We start from the raw sequence: 21,610 nt of genomic DNA on the forward strand, positions 1-21,610 counted from the left end.
TGCCTACTACTGAGTATGCTAGTTGAGTATACTTTTTTAAAAAGCTGTTAAGTACGTGAAATTTCTGAAAATACAGAGTACGTAAAGACACCCTGATGAAATACTTATTTCCATGTTTTCCACAAGTATATTCAGGAGCGTACTATTCAGGAAATAAAAGAACACTTCAGTCCCTTAAATATGTTGTGCAGCTTGACATCGTATTCCATCAAACAAACACTGATGATTACGGGAAATTTGAATGTATGTGGTTTGTTTACTTTTTCTGGTACATTGTTAAGACCTCTCACTGTGGTAGCCAACACTGTTCCTGGAGATCTACCGTCCTGTAGGTTCCAATCTTAACAAAGCACACCTAATTAAACAGCCAGAGATCCTGAGCTAGTCAGGTGTGCCAAATTAGGGTTTAAATGAAAACCTTACAGGACGACAGATCTCCAGGAACAGGGTTGGTTACTTTTGTACGTAGATTTGGACAAAAGCGTTTGCTAAATAAATGTATTGTAATGGTTACCACTAGTTTACAGAGTAACATCAAAATGGCTTGTTGCCTATAGCTGAATCTGAGTGTAAACTACACAGATGCGGGACAATTTATGACTCCTATAGTGCAGTTAGAATAGTATGGTGGTATTTTTCACATACTGCCTCATGCACTAAATAATACACAGCATGCTTAGTAGACAGTATGTACTTTGAAGACACAGTTATGAGGCTGATTTGGACACAGCCAATGGCTTTATAATAATGGTTAGTTTTCTTGTTCACTGCCTGTATCAGAGATGACCAAAGGTATGTAAAAAATTGTTTATTTAACCTTGGGTATTTAAACAAGAATGCTGCACAGCTTAATTCTTTTCCCTCTTTCCACATCAAAAAGCCTTCTAATTGACAAAATAAATATTAATTTAATTTGTTTCTAGACAGCATGTATTGTTTTCAGACAGCTGGAATTAAATTAGATATCTATCTTGTGGTAAATTAAACTTTCATGTGATTAGTTTGCTGCTGAAAATGTTTAACTGTGAATCAGAATATTTTGAGTACTGATGACAAAAAGTGCTTGGAAGGAAATATTAAGATTTCAGTCAAACACCATGACTGCTTACAATACACAGAACCTTTTGGAATTTACATGAACTAAGGTAAAGTGGATGTATTGCTAATGCTGAAAATGTACTACTTTTTTAACCACCAAGAGAATATTTTATTGCAATGTAATTAAAGTGCACACATGGTGATGTGCACTGTGCATTTTCAAATTCTGTAGTTTGATTCTCAGAGGTATTCCAACATGAAGACAGTTCAGGTCTGGAATTACTACTAGGAGAAAGATAACATTTATTACCCTGCAACAATAGCTTGGACAAAACTGTTCAACTGTATGAATTTGTGAATTATTATAGCTTCAACAATACAGCGATGTTGTTTTTTCTTTACAGCACCCTCAATTTATTTATTTTTATTTTTACACAACTACACCTGTTTCTTTCCAACAGCCCTCTTGAATTACACAAAAGAAGTTATTTCACAAAAAAATGTATATTAACAATGTAGTCACTACTGTAAATGCAAACTAAAGGCCTGTCTTCAACAGTTTTCTTGAAGTACATCTCTGGGTAGCCAAGCCGGACACAAAAATGAGGATTTAAAAATGTGCGATAAAGTGACAAAGCTGCCATTCAAAACAACTGTAGGCCAGACTTGAGTTTGCTGAGGTCGCTGTGTGTCCAGAGTGGGCCATCTGAGCCAGGTCGGTGAGGTCCGGGGGTGCTATGGGAACAAAACACAGCGGTTAAAACGAGGTAAGAAAAGTCTTTTGCAGGATTTTATAACATAATATTAACCGCAGTTCCATTTAAACAGATTGGTGCTCTTTGTTGCATTCAAATATTTTCACTTTGTTTGATGCTCATAATAATGTCATGTTGTAGGACCCCAGACTAAAGGCTAAATTTATGCAGTGATTAAAGAAAAAAATTCTAACACATCTCCCAGATGCTGTTTGTCAGTGAATGAAACAACGCATTATTGGGTTGCGTACTTCGTGTAAATTTTTTTTTTAATCCACTGTACATTTAAAATGTACTGAAAGTCATCACGTAAGTATCCATTTTATTTCTATCAGAATCAGTTTATTTCTATCAGTTTACCTAAAATTTTAAATGACCTCTATTTGCAGCTATCCTTATTCCCAGACAACATATTTGACTGACTCTAGCTTACTCCACTACAAACATGGCTCCCTTTGTCCCCCTCTGCCCGGCGGCCATAAACCTGCCCCCTGCCCTTGGGACCTGGTGGTTGTTTACTGAAAATCTTTTGTTCTTCATTTTCTTTAATGCATCCCAATTTTTCTTCACAAAAAACATTCCCCCGAGCTTTCAAAAGGGTTCTCTTTTCACGAAATTGAACAAGCGTTTTATGACAACGTTTTCCTCGCTCACAACTTGCTCAATTTTGATGATCTTATGCAAGAGGATTGCTTTGGTTATTCAGTCGAATTCCCCCAGCTTATCTGACAGCTATGAATTCCTTTTAAACTTAAGATTAATATTAAAGATAAGATTTTCTTTCTACACAAGCTCATCTGAAACCCTTTGTTTCCTCTGGGAACTCCGCTTACCATAACTTGCCCAACATTACCGATGATCCGCTTTCTCAGGTGATTCACATTCTTTGTCTGTCCCTTATATTTTTGCCAGTTTCATCTTACTACAGTCAATCACTGATTTCAAACCAAAAGGCTTACAGGCCTTCTTAGAACAGTGGTTTAGAACATTTCACCACAGGCAGTTTGATTAGTCAGAGGTGGGAACAAGGAGTGCATTAGGCCACCACTAACCAAAATGATGGTGGAAATGCTCACATATTTACACTGCCAGTAATGAGATGCTATGCCAAATTCACTTGGTTACTTATTGTGGACCTTATTAAACAGGATACAAACTGTTTTGAAAGTAAGGAAATTACCTTCCTGGCATGGAAATTGTATGAGCTAAAGGCTACAATTCAGACTTGATTTTCATAACAGTGGATGGCAGATTATGCAATTCAAAATTTATAAATAAATGACCTGTGACACACCAGGGGAAGTGCCAGTCAGATTTAGTTCAGCCCAAGCAGTGCTGTCCAAACAAACTTTTAGCCATTTGCCACTTCATCTAGCATAGTGCAATTGTCTGGGCTAAAGTCATTTACATCTGTTTTTAAATGCCTTTTCCTGTTTTTCTGTGCAATTTGGAATGCCCAGTTATGCTCATGATGTAACGCTCTAGAACTAGAACAGTGCCGTAACATAATGCACAAGAACAGGGCCAGAACAGCTACCAGACCACAGGGCCCATCAAGCAGTACAGCAGTGCCATAACAGATAGCAGATCGTGGGGCCCATCCATGCACTACAACATTGCCATGACAGATCCAAACAATCAGGCCCATACATGCACTGGGCAGTATCATAAAAGACACCAGACCATGGGGCCCCATTGAAAAAGTACCGCAGTACCAAAAATTTTAAATGGTACTATACCAGAATTTTGCTAAATTCAATACTTTCCGCGAACAGGACTCGTTCAAGAACTGCAGTTAACCTTGGAATTGCTTTTCCTTGACGGTGTCAGCTGAATTTGCCAAGGCGAAGAAAACCGACATGGAGTTGGCCTGCTGTCTGTTGGAGCAGTAAGTAATGTTACCTTTACCTATCCAGCCAGCCGCATTAATTAGCAAGATGACTAAAGTCGGCTACTCGAGGTGAGTGGGCAGGGTTGAAGACTGAGGAGGAGACTTAATTTATTGTAAACACAGGAGCACAGCAAGGCTAAAAAAATCATGTATAGTATGCCTTTAAGGTATTTTGATGGTTTAACAAGTGCAGTGCTGTTGTTCACAAAGTGCTCACATCTTAACTGTATTTCTAATTTTGTGTGTCAGATATTTTGTTAAATATTTTTGAAAAGATATGTGAAGTTTACATTTCATTTTATGAAATTCTCGGATATCTCGGTTTTCACAGTAAAGACACACTTCTAAATTAAATATCTGCATCATCTAAAGTAGGGACACCAATACTGTTCCTGGAGATTTGGAGATGGCACATCTGGTTCTACTAATCAGCAGCTCAATGAGATCTCTAGCTGTTGAATGAGGTGTGCTTTGTTAGGGTTGGAGTGAAAACCTACAGGACAGGAGATCACCAGGAACAACGTTTGGGAGCCTTGATCTAAAGTTTTTTTTTTTTTTTAATCTTTAAAACCCCATACGATCATCCACTGTTCCAAATCATCCTTTGCAGTTATGGTTGCACCACTAGTTTTTAGTTTGAACCATATGCATGTCATTTGATTTGATTCTATTTTAACATGCATAGATCAGTTAATCATTATCATTATGATGATTGAATGATAGGTTCGAGAGTGCTGCATTTCAGAAAGGTAGCTGTCACCTGGCAAAGTCAAATTGCATTTAATAGTTTTCTTCCCAGCGTCTGCTTTCAAACTGGTTACACAGGAAACCCAAATTAAAGTACCAATATCAAAATGAGAGGCAATCGACATTTGCCTGTTCAGCCATTTTCTCATGAATCTGTAGAGTAAAATAAATATTCACAACATATAAAAATATGGAGGTTTGTATGAGAACAGCTAAATTTCCCCTCCACCCTGTGATGGACTGTATGAACAGGAATACAGGAAGCTTTGTTATCAAAGAGGAACATGACGTTTCTAAAGGTTTTAACTTTTGTCATATCAGGTTTCTGTGATGAACACAGTTCCCATAGTAACAGTAGCAATATAGCTGGTCCTCACTCTCCTGAAAGGTATGTAAAATCTGTATTTCCAACTGCCAACGGGCTTTTTTACCCCAGTGGAAACGCACCAAGATGACACCTGTGTCTGCAAACGAATGGACACACAATTATCCTACTGTGCCTTTGGCATACTCAGATTTGCATGAAGACAAACTGCTTGGAAAATAGTGTGGCTTGGTTAAATAATTAGATCAGGCATCGCATCACAGGAATGCACGATGACTCCTAACAGGTCGGGGAAGGCCAGATCCCCATGATGGGAAATGTCTCCAAGCAGAATCTCACCCAAGCTCAGGTGAATTGAGTTAACTCCAGCAAATCTCATTACTTTTTCATCTGAGAGGAAGTGAGGAACAAAGCATATAATGATTACATCATTGCATGCTGTTACTTTAGATTAGGATAACTGGAAAAGGGACTGCACACGAAGAGATAAAAGAGTGTAGATTCAGTTATGAAATGTGTGTGAGGGGGTGTCACGGATTTCACTCATGCTGAAAGGCACTTTTGAAGGAATCATAAAATGAAACATTTACTCTTTAAAGCACCTGAAACTGAGTTCCCCTTTGATCCACCGAGTTTACAGAAGAACCTGAATAATTTAAGTTCAGTTAGAACAACCATTGGAACCTGGCCAAGTTAATCTAAGCTCTGAAATCGAAAACCTGTTTAATGTGGTCCTAAACTTGCTGTGAACTTCCCACTTGAATTTCCACTCAGGAATCTCATCTCATGTGACCCTACCCGACTGGAAGGGACTTTGGGTTACATCGTCAGACATCGAGGCCCGTCGAGGGCAGCCCACGTGGCCGAAAAAGCTTCTGGTTGCTTTGTGATTTTTGGGGGGGAAACAGCTGCTAGTCGCGGTCTGAGTTTAACTTCCCCTTTCCTGCAGCCGAAGCACCCGCGTGAATGGAAACGCGAAGGCACGTGACGCCAATACGGGTTCCTCCTGCGGAGGACGTGGGCCGCAGAGAGACCTGCTGATGGGTGCGTGACTATGAGTCGCACGGCGCGGGGATTCCAGAGGGGCGCGCGGCGGGTCGACGAAAGCGGCTCGGGGCGCTGGCGAGGGGGCGGGGAGCGCCAACGCTCCGCTTCGCCTCGCCAAGAAGAGAACGAGGGCCGCGTCTCCTCCGCGTCACCTTACGAGACTCTCGGCAAAAACCTGTTCTGCACTGGCCACCACACCACTGAAACCAGATCATAACGAGCACCGGGGGTGTGTCACAAGGAGGCAAATTCACCCGTCCCCCCCCCAAGTTCCAAAAATAGAGAATCTACAGAGCAACTGTAATAGAAGGTAAACTCCTCTGATTCAGATCTGTAGCTGGGGCCTGCGTCTTTATTTCCTAAATCTTATTAAAATATGATAATTTTACTCGACAATCGGATAAAAAGTTTTAACAGTATCTCCAATTTCTGACATGAATACTAGTCATGTGACCAGGAGTTGGCACTTGGGTCTTTATAAAAACAAATTAGTATGTACAGCTAGGCAGCCCAAGTAAAAAGAGTCAATAAGCTCTTCAGAAAATGTTCAGTGTTTCTAATAAGCTATGTTAAGAAGATGTGCCTTTTTAAGTGATAGTCAGCTTCTTTTTCCATTATAATGAATCAGATAATATACGGGGAACATACTTTGAGTGGAATTTTGTTATCTAAATTCATCATGATTGCTATTTGAATTGAATGGGCTAGTCACCTTCACATGTTTAAAAGTGATGTCACGTGGACAAAGGGTTGACCCCAGTAAACTACTAATCCCAGCCTTCATTATGTTCGTTCTAACATCCATTGCTCTCTCTGGGTATTCCATAAGCTCCTGTCACTGGAGGCTGTCCAACATGAATGTGAAGTTGACAATTCCCTCCTCCTTCCGATGTGTTCATCTGCCTGACATTAGTCAGACTGAAAATGAAATGGCCAGACATGGAAAGAGGAAGTATTCTGAAAAACATGGCCTGCCAGGATTCTGCATCGAGCATGCATAGACACTGGTTCCTTCTTCCCCCTACACGCAGTTGGATTATATTTCAATTCCGGCTTCATTATAACATTTTTCCCTGTGTACCCATTTAAGGGCTCTTTGATGTGACAGTATAGTATAACAAAAAAATGGAAAGCTTATCACTACAAAGGACAACTTTTAGAAATGCAACACATACCTCAAAATCAGCTTATTCATCAAACCAATCTATAATGTTATAGTGCTACATTTAGATCATTTTAACAGTAAAGGTTTTTGTATATGCACATGCTGCATTAAATTCATTAATTCATTTGTCATGTATAAATCGTGGAAAGATGTAAAAAAACCCATAAAATACATCAATTTAATGCAGCATGTGCATATACAACAAAAGCCTTTACTGTTCAAATGATCAAAACGTAGTACTATAGCATCATAGTTATATTTATATTTAATTTATATAATTCATGTATAAATTGTCGAAAGTTGAAAAAAAAACATAAAATTGTTATTTTAGGGTGATGTGGCCTTTCAGCAGCAAGCTTTCTGTGTGGGGCACTTACCCAAATTTCTCAGGGCAGGGTAGAGTGGGAGGCACTTACCATGTGTACACGCTGTGCTGGGCAGACTTGTCCAGGTCCAAGTGCTGGTCGAGCACCGACAGGGTGGAGTAGCTGTCCACCATCAGGCAAGAGGGGTCCTCGGACTGCCCCGGCACCTTCCCCAGGGGGAAGTCCTTCCACTTCACGTTGTCTGTTAAAACACGCAGGGAAGAAAGCCGCGTCGATGTCCAGGAGAACCGCGTGCCGAGTCAGCTTCGGGCCAAGCAGAGCCCGTTAGCCCGTGGGCGGGCGCCCCGACTCACCTGCGCACACCTGCCAGGGCGAGCCCCGGAGGGCGGCTGCCCTCTCCAGCAGGACGTTGGGGCTCAGCTTCTCCTGGAGGTCCTCGGCCACTTCCTCCGAAGGGAGCTGGGGCAGGGACTGGGGCGGGCGGGGCCCCGCGCCGAGGGAGGGGTCGCCGCCGGCGCGCTCCGACTCCCGCCGCATCCTCTTGCGCAGGCCTTCCAGCGTGTAGACGGGCGTGTCCCTCCGCCCCCCGTCGGGGGAGCGGCCGGGGTCGCCGCCCTGCGTGTAGATGCAGCACAGGCGGTGGAGCTTCTGCTGGGTGTCCTGGGGTAAGGGAGGCTCCATGTCCACCAGGATCCTGCCGGGACAGACAGCACCGCTTCCTTCAGATTTCCCAAAGGCAAACTAGAATCCATTAGGCAGCGTGCGTCTCCAACCAATGTGCGTTTAAAAGGGAAAGGGTTACACAAGCCTAACCACCGAGGTTCACAGGAGACGAGATACAGAACACAAATCTGAAGCCGAGGACTGGACCCTACTGCTCTCCTCACGCCCTGTAAGCTGACACCTGCACCATGACACCAGAAATGAGAAGTTAGACGACGCTGAAAGGTTAAATTGCAGCTTAGCGCGTCATGAACTAAAAACTAATTATTCAGCATCATATATTTGTCAGCTAAATCCCTTATCCTGATCCGCCTTTTGCTGAGCTGTAGCTCGTTGCAGTTAGGGGGTCACACAGCGAGACTGTAATGCAGCGCTTACAGACAATCGCTTTCTGCCTGCACTGTTCGGCACATGCTTCCAGGAGGCGTTGGGGCCGATTCACCCCGGGGACTTAACGGACTGCCACATGAAGGAAACGCTGAAATCCGCAGCGAGTCAAGCTGCCCTATGACTCATGCCTCCACGTGAACTTAAGAGAGGCCAGCGGCCGCCTTCTCTTCCCCCATGGGGCTACGCCAAAGCTAGATAAACAGTCTCAGTAAGACGGTCTGTATCTTACACCGAAATAACTCACTGACTAAGCACGTGAATGGCGGTTCTACCACACAAAAAAACCAAGATGCTTCATCTATCCCCCGAGGGCGCACATGCCTCTTCTGTAAATGCATCTTTTTTCTTTTGAACAGAAAGGAAGTGACACGTTATGGCGCGCAAACAGAAAAAAGCACTTACTGCTGGAGGAGGTGTGGCGTGGCCACACATGGTGCTTGCAGGCAGACTGTTAAAAGCTTCTGCCATGGCAGTGGTACGGGCTTCACAAAAATCTTGTCTTTGAGCCTTGCCTTCCTCTGACATTTCGATTCATTCGGATTCCTTTCTCCTATGGATATAGATGTTCGATCGATCAGTGAACAAACATGCACTCAGATGATGGTCTGCTACAGAATTTGAGTCTTATAAGCTAGTCTTACACCAACTCATCAGCTCATCTGAAGTAAATCTTAACCAGGCCCTATGGGTAGATAATGCAAGTGCTCAAACTGCATCAATTGGCCTGAGCTTCAAAGGCACGCCTGACCTCAACAGAATCATAACAGGCCTTGTCGTACTGTGACTGTGACGGTTGCAATCCAAGATCTCGGAGATCCATCCAGCAATGTAGTGAGTCCTGTGCCGGGAGGTCTCTTCCGACAGCTGCAGCTCCATGAACAGCCTCTCCACGAAGACCTGGATGAAGGCCTGAGACGTGAGGGTCTTCAGCAGCGGCAGCCAGAACCGCAGAAAGACCAGGGGGATGCAGGGGGTCGTGGGGTCGTCGTCGCCTGGAACACCATCACAACCAGGCGGGCAAAGTTTCAGCACATTCGTCACAGTGCTTATGCAGTCGTTAATTTAGGCGGGGGGAGGAAAAACTCACCATCGATAGAATCAATGTCCAGGGACTCCAGCTGCTCTGCAGTGGGGACCAAAAATCCATCCGAAAGCAACACATCCATCAGAACATCACTGGGGAGGGGGGAGGGGTGTAAAAAAATTAATCAAGTGGCAGTCCAGTTTCTAGTCATAAACCATCCTATTTAAAATAAGAAAGGGAAGAACACAATCCAAACTCATGGTGCAGGCACAGGAACTACTATTAAAAAGGGAAAATGAAGTTTAAGATTATCCTCTCTGACAAAAGTTGACTTTAATGCAATCTGACAGTTCATCCTCAGCTTCCAGCTGCATGTTACGACCTCAACCAAGCTGTTGGGAACCAGAAGCGGTACCGAGATGTCCAGTTATTTCCTACGGCTAACGCATTAGAAGCACAAGCTTTACCCCAAGGCTACTCACGCGAGCGGAGGCATGTCAACAGTCAGAGAAAAAGGACAAGAGACCATAACCCCAAAGTGCAAAGAAAACAAAAGAAAGAGAATGGCTGGGGGGTCCAAAGTAATAAACGGAAACACAAAGAAGTCGAGCCAGCCTAAAATAGGCAGTCGGGCCCACAAAATAACAAAAATATAACAATTCTAATATTTTAGCACAACACTACAGTCACAATTTCTAGGATATTTACAAAATGTATAGAATTTTCCAGCGTTAGTTAACACAAAAAGCAAATGCTAAATCACAAGCCTCTTTCCTCGGTGAAAAAAAAAAGAAAAAAAAAAAAGATTCAGATAATGCGCCAATCGCAAACCCAATTGCTCAGCTGACCGTTGTGTCATAGATCTCTTCCTGCACGCGTCGGCTACCCGTAACACTGCAGCTGACACCAAACAGCGTCGACCGCCTCGCTCTCAAAGCCCTGATGCGAGTGGTGCTTCCACTTCAGGGAGCGACGCAGAACGAGACGAAGGAACCCAACAGCCAGCTGAACCGCTCGGGTTGCGAGATGGATGCAGTTCTGAAGGCATAGCATCAATGTTACTAATGGAGGGAACAAATTATGCCCGCAGATTTAATAAACAGCAGATGTAATGGGAAATGACCCGCTCTGTTTAATCACTCGAGTCTCCCCGCTCCAGGCACCGGGCCGGCCTTCCCATCTCCTCTGCACCCGCTGCCACGGAGACGAGGGAGGTGGGCGGCGGCTTATTCTGAAGGTCTGAAGCAACGCCTACGCGCAAGACATTCCCCGTGTTCGAGGTCATCGCAGGATTTCGACAGAACAGCACATTTTTTTCAGCACGACCGAGAGAGAGAGAGAGAGGGAGAGCCAGAGAGAATGAGAGAGAGAGAGAGAGAGAGAGAGAGAGAGAGAGAGGGAGAGAGAGAGAGAGCCAGAGAGAATGAGAGTGGGAAACCTTTCACTGGCTGAATGAGTAGAAACAAAAAATGTTCTAAACCTGGCACAGCAAAGTGCTTTTAAGCATGTTCAAGCAACGTTTTTTTAAGGACAAGGAACATGTACATAATGGGCCTCAAAAGTGACAAACCACGCTCCTCACCAGTAACCACATAGAAAATACCTATTTACTCCCACGGCCTTGCCCACAATGCACAGAAATGAATTTCCTGCCACAGGGGTGAGAAAGGAAAAAGTCCGATCCCCTTTCATGACGGCTCCGCTTCGGCAGACAGAATGACCGCGCCGTCTCCTGCCCTGAAAGATGGAGGCTCCGCTCGCCCCCGGCAGACGCGGAGAGTGCCGGCGTGGCGCAGCTCTCCGTTCCGCCGCACGGCCAGCGCAGTCGGGCGGAGGCCGCGTTCGGCGCGAGCGCGCAAGCGTGAGCGCGGGGTCCGCGTGGGCGTCAAACGCGCCGGGGATTCCCCAAAGTGAGTGAGCGGCGGCTCCGGGGGCCGTGGCGCGTGGGCGTGCGCGTATCAAAAATACATCAATCATTACCAATTTAAAAAAGCCATTTTCAGGCATACTACGCATACACAATTTAGATTTTTATTTTTTATCACAGCTATGTGCAATGTATCATGGGAAGCTTTACGTTTCTTACTTTAAAACTTTAGGTAAATTACTGCGGACACGTCACAGGTTTTAGGGGTTCATATTCATTTTTTTTTCAGGGTTAATTACTGTTATAACAGAAACACGAAGATGTGAATTTACACAGAAAAACCACCAAACACTTCCTTTTTTTGCTTTTGTTTTTTTTATGAAGAACATAACCCTTTGTCCAACAAAACCTGCATCAGCTGAGGAATGGCTTGCGGAAAAACCATCAGTGATGACGCACAGGCACTAACCTGGAGTCCACCGGAAAGGCTTTAATTTGAATGAGGATCCCGCCCAGGTCTGAGGAACGATTGAACCATGCCTGCTTGGATTTGTTCTCTTTGTGCAGTCCATCAAAGGCCTTGGAACAGAGCAGGAAGTTCAAATAACCAATCAAATACATCCATGGAAAAATGATTAAATCACACGTAGACACAATGATTAAAGAGTCATATTCTGGCACCACCTGTGTATTCACAAATTTCACTCTGGCCGAGTGCTTGGGCCTCCTAATCACTACTTCGCGTATCACAGTTCTAAAGACTAATCGACAAAAAGGATGATAAAGATCTACGGGCTGAAATCTGTCCAATCCCACACAAAAAAAAAAACAAAGACTGTACAAATTATCAAGCCATATATGACACATTTATCGCTCCATTTACTGCACGCTGCTAGAAGAATTAACACAAGTTTGGGTGGTCAATGTTTTCCAAAAAGCATACTTGCACTGACTAATATTAGTCCCAAATTGTATAACTGGTCACATGTCTGTGCCGACTGCCAAACGATTTCTGGGTTTGGAGTGTCTACAGAGATACCTAGAGGATAACCGGAGAACTTCAGCTAGACAGCCCAGATAGTCAGATGCTCACAATTCTCTCTAGGTCATAGGCATCTGTACAACAGACTAGTAACCACATGGTCTATAATAAATTCTTCACAAAGAGCATTTGGTATACATTACTAGGGTTTTTTTTTTTGCCATAACAAAAAATCCACTGTTAATCCTTTTATTATTTAAAAGGTACATTACATCATAAGGACTTGTATCCAAAGCATGCTAGTTCTTCTCGTCTGTGCCCATAAAAGAATGCTAACACACAGCATATCTGCACTTTATTACAAGAATGCAGCACGAAGGGGTCCATCACTGTCACCGTGTCACTAAAACCACAGTGCTCCAGAGCTTCACTGTCCGTCTGCACCAACTAGAGGTACGAATCGGCTAGCGACACACTGGTAGGAGCGCTCCCTAACAGGGCGCACACAGGACTTCTGCGTAAGAAAAGGCAATGTTGCTGTGCGTGCATTTCCCTGCTGGCCTGCGTCACTGCAGGGGGAAAAAAAAGAAAAAAAAAGAAAAGCAGGACAGCCTCCGATGAGAAATCTCCTCACTCGGCTTCCACTCACGCTCACCCACACAGCTCAGTGGCGTCAGCGGGGAGGCTGGGATAACGAGACAACTACAAGTTAAAAATATCGCACCCGGCCGAAAGGCTCGGCTATTAGGGGGTTACATCGGGCTGGATGACTCTAATTAGGCACCTTTGAAAACTCTATCTGACACAGGCCCTAATTGTGCTGTCATGTGAAATATGGCTAATATTGGCTAGCTCTGCCTAAACAACTGAGGAAAGCTCATAGCCTCCCTATAAAGAAGGGCTGTATGAATGTATCCTCCGCTCCCCCTGAATTAAGTCCACCTGAACCTCGGGGGGACACGGTGTGAGTCAATGTGGCCGCTGGCTACCATCCCTGCAAAGCTTTAAAAAGCAGTGACAACAGCTGGGCACCAATCACAAAACAACGTGGTTGCTTTCTTTCCCCACCGCAAGGCAACTGTGGTGGGCTACAGGGGTTGGGCAACCAGTAGGGGGGCGGAGTTCCAAGAGATAAAACTCATCAGAAGCCATGGATCTCAGGCTGACTAATTAGTACATGTACATTTTAGAACTAGCACGACAAAATGCTCCTTGGTGTCATTTCTGAGTGAGAGCCACCACGTACAGATGCCCGTCATCTATTTTTGTACACTTATGTTCCACTAAAAACAATTTACAACAGGGAAATTCATGTATGCCACTCTGCATGAGAGCCTCTGCTAAATAGCCTAAATGTAATGCAAAGTCACAGTTTGCTTTATTGTATTCAAGCTCACTCTGATAGCAGTTTCCCGTCTCAGCAGCTATGCCTTACATGCATTATGCTTCAATGACACCTGGTGTTGGATTTATGTATTTTCACCAGGAACCCAGACAGAGCAACGAAACAAATCACAGGGAGAGCAGATAACACAGATAACGGTCAAAAATATTGTAAAAAGTGAATTACCTGAAACTGTTCTTTCTCATAGGAAATCAGCAATCTTCTGGCTTTTTCTGAGAAGAAAAGCAAAGACTTCTCTTAAATACAGCTGGAACTACAAGCCTCCATAGCACTGGCCGAAGTGTTGAATTGTGTTAGGCTATTTATTTATCCGTGAGACTCAGATTTGGGACTTGCATTTGCCAGTTTCACCAAATGTACAACAAATCTAATAAAAAAGGGTTTGCTGGCTAGTTGGAAAATATGATTATAATTTTATGGGGGTATCATTCTATTTTGGAGAAATCTGTATTCAAAAATAACTGCTGGACATAACAGAACAAAATGGAAAACTGTTCATTTTAATTGCATAGTACTACCACCAATCAATAAAACATGTTCACTGTGATTGGAGCACATACAGTGAGCTCCATAATGTATGGGACAAAGACAGACATTTTTTTTTCTTCTTCTTTCCCTTGCTTTGGCTCTGTACTCCACAATTTTAGATTAGGAACCCAAACAACAAAAACGTGTGCTAAAGTACGCATTCTCAGCTTTTTATTTATTTTATACACTTAAGTTTCACCATGTAGGAATCACATCACTTTTTATCAGTGTAGTCCCTGACACATCCACACGTGCCTCCTGAAGAGTGCTTCTGATCTTTCAGACAAGCATTTGCGGGTTTTTCTTTATTATGCAGAGAATTCTTCAGTGATCAACTATAGAGATCTTCCTTAGCCTACCAGGCCGTTTGCAATTACTGAGCTCACCAGTGCTATCTTTTTTCTTATTGATGTACCAAACAGTTGATTTAGGTAAGCCTGTCTGAGCCTCATAAAGGCTTCCTTGACTTTTATTGGCACAACTCTGGTCCTCATGTTGACAAATGCCAATAAAAGACTCCAAAGGCAATCAAAAGCCTAGAATCAAGACTAGAGCACTCTTATACCTGTTGAAAGTGAAAACAGCGGACTAATCAGAAACATCCAAGAAATTACAATTTGTTACAAATATGAAATGGGGAGACTATGTATAAAAAGGGCTGTAATTTCTACACGAAGAACCCAAAGTGTATAAAAATACCTGCTAATAAAAATGAGAATGAGCACTTGAACACAAGTGGAGTAGAAAGCAAAATCAAGAAAAAGATATCTTCCCAAACATTAGGAAGTCACTGTACTTCCACCCAACCCCATCTGTGCTGCATATCAGCATTTTATAACATTCATATGTCTGTACTTAGGTACGCATGGGTACAGTAACTGGCAACAGGCTAACAACCTTGTTCGGTTTAAACCCACAATGAGGATGTCTGCACTTTTCCCTGGCTAGCAATCCCAGCAAGCTAGCATGCTATAACAAAACTAAACGATCCGTTAGTTGCAAAAAGACTGTTTATGATTACATACATTTGGATTCCTTGACATACACACACAACACAGTAGCCGAAAAACCCTTCACTTGTGAGTTTTATCGATATCTCCCGAAATATTTCTTGAGCTCTCTTGCCGTTCATTGGAGACAAAGAGATTCTGCGTGTTTAACCTGAAATACGTTGTTCACGCTCGATGAATCTACCTAAACAGTATGTGTTACATTTTACCCCGTGTTAGGTTTTGCCCGCTCGCCCCAAAAGTAGTAAAGACAATTGGTCAGTTAAGGTGACTTCACCAGCACTCCTTACATTATGAACACATGGAATAAAGCACTGACCAGTACTAGTAACAACAACCTTCTTTCGATCGACTTACTTGACTCACCACCTACTATGAGGACTGTGGACAACATTACTCTCTTCCCATAGTGTTTTCTACATTATGTATTGTCCAGTGCACATCACCAGAAAAGAGCTACAATTCAAATGCCTCCGTTATGGTATCACAATCAACCCAGTACCAATATCCTTGCTGAGAACTTAGGTGAATTACCACTTACACCCAGTACCAATATTCTGGGTGAAAACTGAGGCCCATTACACTTCTTGATGTCATATCTGAAAGCAGCCCTGAATAATCTGGATAAACCATTTGGTAGCAATTAGAGAACAAGCTTACGGTGGGCTTCTCTTTTTCTTTGTCTCACAGTGAACTCATCTTCCTGCCCAAGCCCATCCTCATCTTGTTCCTCTTCAGACTCTGACTCGGAGTCCCAGTGTTCAGCAAGTTGGCTACCCAGCTGCCTGGACCAGTATTCCTGCTGTAGCCACTCAAGAACAAACTGACATCCTGTGAGAAGACAAAACAATAGCAATTACCTGTGTGAGACTCTGTGTTTCACAGACCATGTCCTCCAATATTCGGTCTTCTATAATAATAGACATGCAACTGTTGTTTTTTTCAAAATAATCTTTACATAATAAATAATGACATAGGATGAACAATTGATCTAATTAAATGCAAGTGTTCAATGCTCAACACATTTGTATTTTCTCATTTACAGAGATAAAAGATTCCAGAAATTCTAGAAATAAGGTTGACAACCCCCTTCCAATTAGTCACGTCAAATGACTTCATGCAACAGAAACTGAGGCAAGAATGGGCAGCAGTTTTTAGTTAAGAATTGGGAACTAGGGTATAATCAGAGACCCGAAAGGTCCATTTCCTGTAAAAACCTGCTGTTCCACCCTATAACACTGCCATCCAGCCAAACTGCTTCAGTATATTTATATCATAACTGAACATGTAAAAACATTACGCGTAATGTAAAACTGCACAACATAGAAGCATTTAAGCAGCCAATCAACATCTACATTGTTAGTGATCAACTTCTGACGGCTGCACACCAAAGTGCAGCCTAGCATTGGGATGGGAAGACATGACACGTACAAACAGAACGTTTTATTTAGAAAAGCTGGACTAGTTCACCTTTACGGCACCATTTTAAGGTGGGGAGCCTGCGGTGAGTTATGTCATGCCTGAGGTTGACAATCCACTCAGGAATGTTCAGCTGGAAAAAGACAAGGCAACTGCTAGGTTACTGTTCACACCAACAAAATATTTTCCTGAAAAAGTAACCACTAATAATCAGATTTACACTATGATCAGATATAACAGTATTTCATTGTCACTGATGCAGATGTGAAATGCTTGAAATGCGTCAGGTTTATCATTTCAGGGAGCGAAGTAAAATCAACAGGAGTTCAATAGTCATATTAATCATAGAACGCTGACATCAAGTGATTTCTTAACATTTACAGGACATACCTTATTGGCCAAACGTCTCAGAGGAGCAGCTACTTTCCTCTGTTTCCTTTCAGTGATTAAATTAACAAACCTAAAATGCAAGCAGATTTACAAAAACCTCTGAAGACTGAAGAGATCACATCACATCTTCCAACTGCATACATGGCTATTTATTTTGCTCAATATAAATAAATTAAAAATAATACAAATCATTGTTTTTTTAAAATGACTAGTATTATCACATCATCATTATAATCTTAGTTTCATTGCAAAATATTGATTTTCACAGCTATTGAGATATTTTAACTATATATATCAGAGTGTTTTCAAATGCTTCATGGTAAAAACAGAAGTCAAAGTTATTTAGAAAAGTTTTAAGTAGCATAGCAGCAAGAAAACTAATTTTCACAAATTATGGAATTTTTGCTTTAGAATTTTTCATTATTTTTGGTATTCCCAAAATAATTTTAAAAGGAACCTTGAAATGAACTTCCATGTCAACATGTTATTCCATTAATTTTAAAAAGAGTCCCAGCAGAGCCTTTGTGATAGACTAATCAGCAAAATATGCTCAATTGTCAGGGAAAAAAACAGTAAAAAATAAAAAGAAAAAAACATCAATTTTTAGGGTGAACTATCCCTTTAAAACTTGACTTGGAAGTTCTCTGGGCCCTACACAACAAAAGCTGTGCCAGCCTTATTCTTCAACATAATTTGGGAAAACATAAAACCAAACACTCCAAAAAATGCCTTCTGTGTGGAGAAGAGGTAATGTGACATAACCTCTCTAAAGAAAATCTGTACAAAGAATGCACAGTACTGTACATGAGATGACTACATTTAATCCACAAGTGAAGGAGTGCAAAACTCTCAACCAGTTTTCAAAAACGTGTCAGACACTTCCACTGGTTCATCAGCACAATAAAAGCATCATGTAATGAAAGTGAATTACATTATATAATTTACAAAGAAACAGAACAGCTAAATATGTTTTCACGTTACTGTTTGTTTTAAAATGGAACAAAACGACACGAATCCCCACCTTACAAGCGCTGTTCCGTAGAGCAGGACCAGATCATCTGTTTCTAGGTGTCCTGAACGATCAAGTACCTGACATCGCACCAGGTCTGCAGTGCTTTCCACAGCTACAGGAGTACTATTTCCAAACCTTGAAAAAAAAAAAAAAGACTCAGTTTTCCAAGTAAAGCTTTGTCCAAGTCGAATTGCAATGTGTAACACATGATGAATAAAAAAAACAAGGTTTTTGACTTTGTATTATTAGGAACTTTATCACGAGTTATTTTAATCATTACTTTCTGTGTCTTTATGACTTTCAGGTGGCCATGAATTATGAACCTGATTGATTGTATTGTTTACAGTATAGAATACATACTTACAAAACATATAGACCGGACGAGCAAGTAACTACAGCTGGTAACCTAGCTATATTGCTTGCTATATAATAAACAAGATCACATCCATTACTAACACCTACAGTCAGTAGTAGCTAGCTAACCGCACAACTATGTCAACGATAGCTGGATAGCTAGCTGGCACATCACCTGTGTATGCTTACCGGTAGTCGAAATGAGCTAATCAGCAAATGTGGCTACCTACATGTATAAGAACGAGAAGCCGATCTAGACGTATTTTCTAACTACGTCCAAGTACTGTGCTCGAGTTGCTCACCTGCCTTTCCACGCAGAGATTCTGTGCAATGCAAATTTTTGTAAAGCACAATCCTTCGAGTACAAATATTCAAGAATCTGGTCCCACTCTGCTTTGTTAATCCATGCGACAACATGGGCAGACTTTTCGAATGATTTTCTTTTCATGTTCAACTAATAGTACCCAGTTAAAACGAAACAATGTATCAAACTCTACGGGAAATGCTAGAAAGTCGTTCTTCAGACTGAATAGCAACAATAACAAGCAAGTCGGATATCATGTAAACTAACGTTAGTACTAGTACCATAGACTGTGACTAGTACAAATCATGCTAACGTTAACCCACGCCCCGCGATTCGCGGTGCAGTGTCTAAAGCAGTCCTACCTACACGCTGAAATTCAAAGAAAGGTTCCGCGTGCACCCGAAAGCTGATATCACGTATTAGCAAGGATTTCACTGAATCTCCAACGTTTTCGTCATAAGTAACTCACGGTCAGCCACATCTCCATACATATGTAAAAACACAGTTCCTAAAATGTGTCTCCGTACCACATGACTAATTGCGAAATGCTACCAAGTAGCTAGGCTGACCAAAATTTAACACAAGCTAAACATACAGTGATAAAACGTTTTTCTTCTAGTTTGGCCCTCAGATGGCGATTACGCAACAGAATGGACAGCAAAACGGGGCCACATCTCCAACAAATAAAATATACATATTTGTGCGGCAGTGGGGCGTGCATCCCACTGTGTGGCAGTAAGGACCAAGGAAACTGAGCGTTTGTTGGGCTCTGATGCTCTCGAGAATGCTGATAAAAACGACTTTGGGCGTGTTTTGATTTCACATTCTGAAGCTCTCAGGAAGTGTGCCGAAGGCTCTCTCCCACGTTATCAGCAACCCAGTAACCAGAGTTAGATTTTGATCTCGCATATAGCTGTGGGACCTGTATAAACTCCCTGCTCCTGCAGTCCATTTTTGTTGATCAGTGAATATATCTAACTACGTGCTTGCTGAAATGAATCTTTTGGATTATTGTTATCAAAATAAATCTGCAATCTCACAATCCGAGCAGAATTTGGTCATTCAGATTGTGTGTAGTCTACAATCCATGTGTAGAATTTTGGGAGGTGTCATAAATGGATACTAATATCAAGATGGAAATAAAATTGAAAATACAGTGCAAAAATGCTAAAATGTAAGCATTGATAGTAAAGCTGTGTCAAGTTGTAAACAGAGACTGGTATGGAAAGATGTTTTATAATTTATTGATAAAAACCAAAATGCACCGCACAAATGAAAACACTACCTCTGACCTTGTTATTGACATTGATTTAGGCTACTAAACAACGTTCCTCTTCATATCCATCTTTACCCTCCCCAGTAAGCAGTTTGCTGTATAAACATGTGTAGTGCACACCCATTCCATCAACCACATAATGCATTATGCATGCTATAAAAAGGCTGATATCACTGATCATTTTTTTTTTTTTTTTAACATTTTCATATCAATGTGAGCTTGTGTGGAGACCAGGAAACCGCATATATGCGTGGTAGGACCATCTCATCTTCCTGTCCATGTTTGTGTAGCTTTATATTGTCCATGAGGATGCATCGGCTGACAGAGAAGCAGTTAGCCTCAGACAGTACTGGACAATATCAAGCGTCTGGTATACCTGTGCAGATGCAGCTAATATGAAAACATCAATTCTAAATGGCTTTGAATACACATGGTGTCAGCCACATTAACTTGAATGCAACTAGTAAGAACACAGTATTCCCTTGTATTGGCACTTGTGAAATTACTAGCATATGCATTTAAGATTAGATCAAATGAAAGAAAAGGCAGCATAGATCATAGATTTCTGCAAAATGAATGGAAAGCCTGGTAAGCCCGGAGGTACAAGGAAACATTCTTAAAAGTGTACAATTGTACTGATGGTACGGTACTTTTAAGGCTAGAATAACAGGAAATTACTAAGTATTTACCCTGTCTTGGCTATCTGCTTCGGACTTAAAAAAAAAAAAAAAAATGTAGAAAAGAACCACAAGGGCTTATTTAAAATGGGAAAAAAAAATTATGCTAACCTATTTATATTTGTCCAGTAAAATAAAATAATAGGGCATTTTGGGAATAGTTTTACTCAAAGTTTAAATCACCAGAAAACCTATTTGTATTTTACATATTAATAATGATTAAAAATGGAAGCAGCAACAAAAAATGTGCATTATAAAATGTCTTTGGAACAGTACATGATAAAGGACGGAACCTATTCACTCATCAGTTGTCCAGTACTTATACCTGTGTTTGCCCCAGTAAGAACTCCTGACCTGCTCCTTTAACTTGCATGTAGGTCATCACCCATCTGTGCAACAATCAAGGGGTTTTGATTTCAAAAGAACAAGGTTGAGAATATGTATTGACAATTACTGTAACATCCCCCAATGTATCTAGTGGCTCCCCACTCAGTGCTAAGGTACTGTTGTTGTTTGACCGAGGGTAAATGAAGGCTGACTAAGATAGATCTGGCACATCCAATGTGTTTGCTCTCCACTCCAGTAACCTACAGCTAAGTTATGGCATCCTTGAACGGATCGTGCACCCTCTAGCCTGCAGTAGCCTAAAATATTTCTATGTTTTTCGACCATAGTTGTGACTAACGATAATAGTAGACACTGGGTTAATGTAAAACTGAAATAACAAGAAAGACTAACCATGGGAATTTTGATGACTGGTCGCCCATTTTGTTTACAATGATGTTGCACCTCAGGAACTAAAATCAGGTTTCTTGGACTAAGATTTTACGTAGACGGCGGGACGGAGAGGTAACCCGTGGTAATTCTAAAAGTAAAGGAATTTCTGGCCGGTGGCTCATGTTAAACTGAAATTTGACAAAGGCACAAAGGGTCATCGAAAATGCAGGCGGAGTCT

At 41.8% G+C, this 21,610-nt stretch overlaps 1 protein-coding gene across 2 annotated transcripts; it reads right to left on the minus strand.

Moving 5' to 3' along the window:
- Nucleotides 1–793: 793 nt before the first annotated feature.
- Nucleotides 794–21,532, minus strand: las1l (LAS1 like ribosome biogenesis factor). 2 transcript variants are annotated; one of them, XM_035434972.1, is made up of 13 exons: nucleotides 21,394–21,532; nucleotides 18,054–18,179; nucleotides 17,033–17,102; nucleotides 16,694–16,775; nucleotides 15,884–16,054; nucleotides 13,851–13,897; nucleotides 11,768–11,877; nucleotides 9,495–9,583; nucleotides 9,187–9,399; nucleotides 8,810–8,957; nucleotides 7,648–7,988; nucleotides 7,385–7,535; nucleotides 794–1,773 (listed from the first exon to the last, which is right to left on the minus strand). In XM_035434972.1, exons 1-13 carry the CDS (start codon nucleotides 21,420–21,422, stop codon nucleotides 1,683–1,685), a joined length of 1,668 nt encoding a protein of 555 aa, XP_035290863.1. In that variant the 5' UTR covers nucleotides 21,423–21,532; the 3' UTR covers nucleotides 794–1,682. The 2 variants fall into 2 exon arrangements, with proteins under 2 accessions (XP_035290863.1, XP_035290862.1); XM_035434971.1 differs by lacking the exon at nucleotides 21,394–21,532 and adding an exon at nucleotides 18,701–19,087.
- Between the last annotated feature and the right edge of the window lie 78 nt (nucleotides 21,533–21,610).

This window comes from Anguilla anguilla, chromosome 9, assembly GCF_013347855.1.
Source record: "Anguilla anguilla isolate fAngAng1 chromosome 9, fAngAng1.pri, whole genome shotgun sequence".
NCBI lineage: Eukaryota > Metazoa > Chordata > Actinopteri > Anguilliformes > Anguillidae > Anguilla > Anguilla anguilla.

Bases quoted from the DNA above. Each gene is read 5' to 3' on its own strand.
- las1l (XM_035434971.1), bottom strand. From the start codon at position 18,846: ATGAAAAGAAAATCATTCGAAAAGTCTGCCCATGTTGTCGCATGGATT. The intron at 11,878-13,850 runs GTAATTCACTTT...CTCTGTTCCAAG, and splicing joins ATGAGAAAGAACAGTTTCAG to GCCTTTGATGGACTGCACAA. The intron at 9,400-9,494 runs GTGAGTTTTTCC...ATGGTGTTCCAG, and splicing joins GGACATTGATTCTATCGATG to GCGACGACGACCCCACGACC.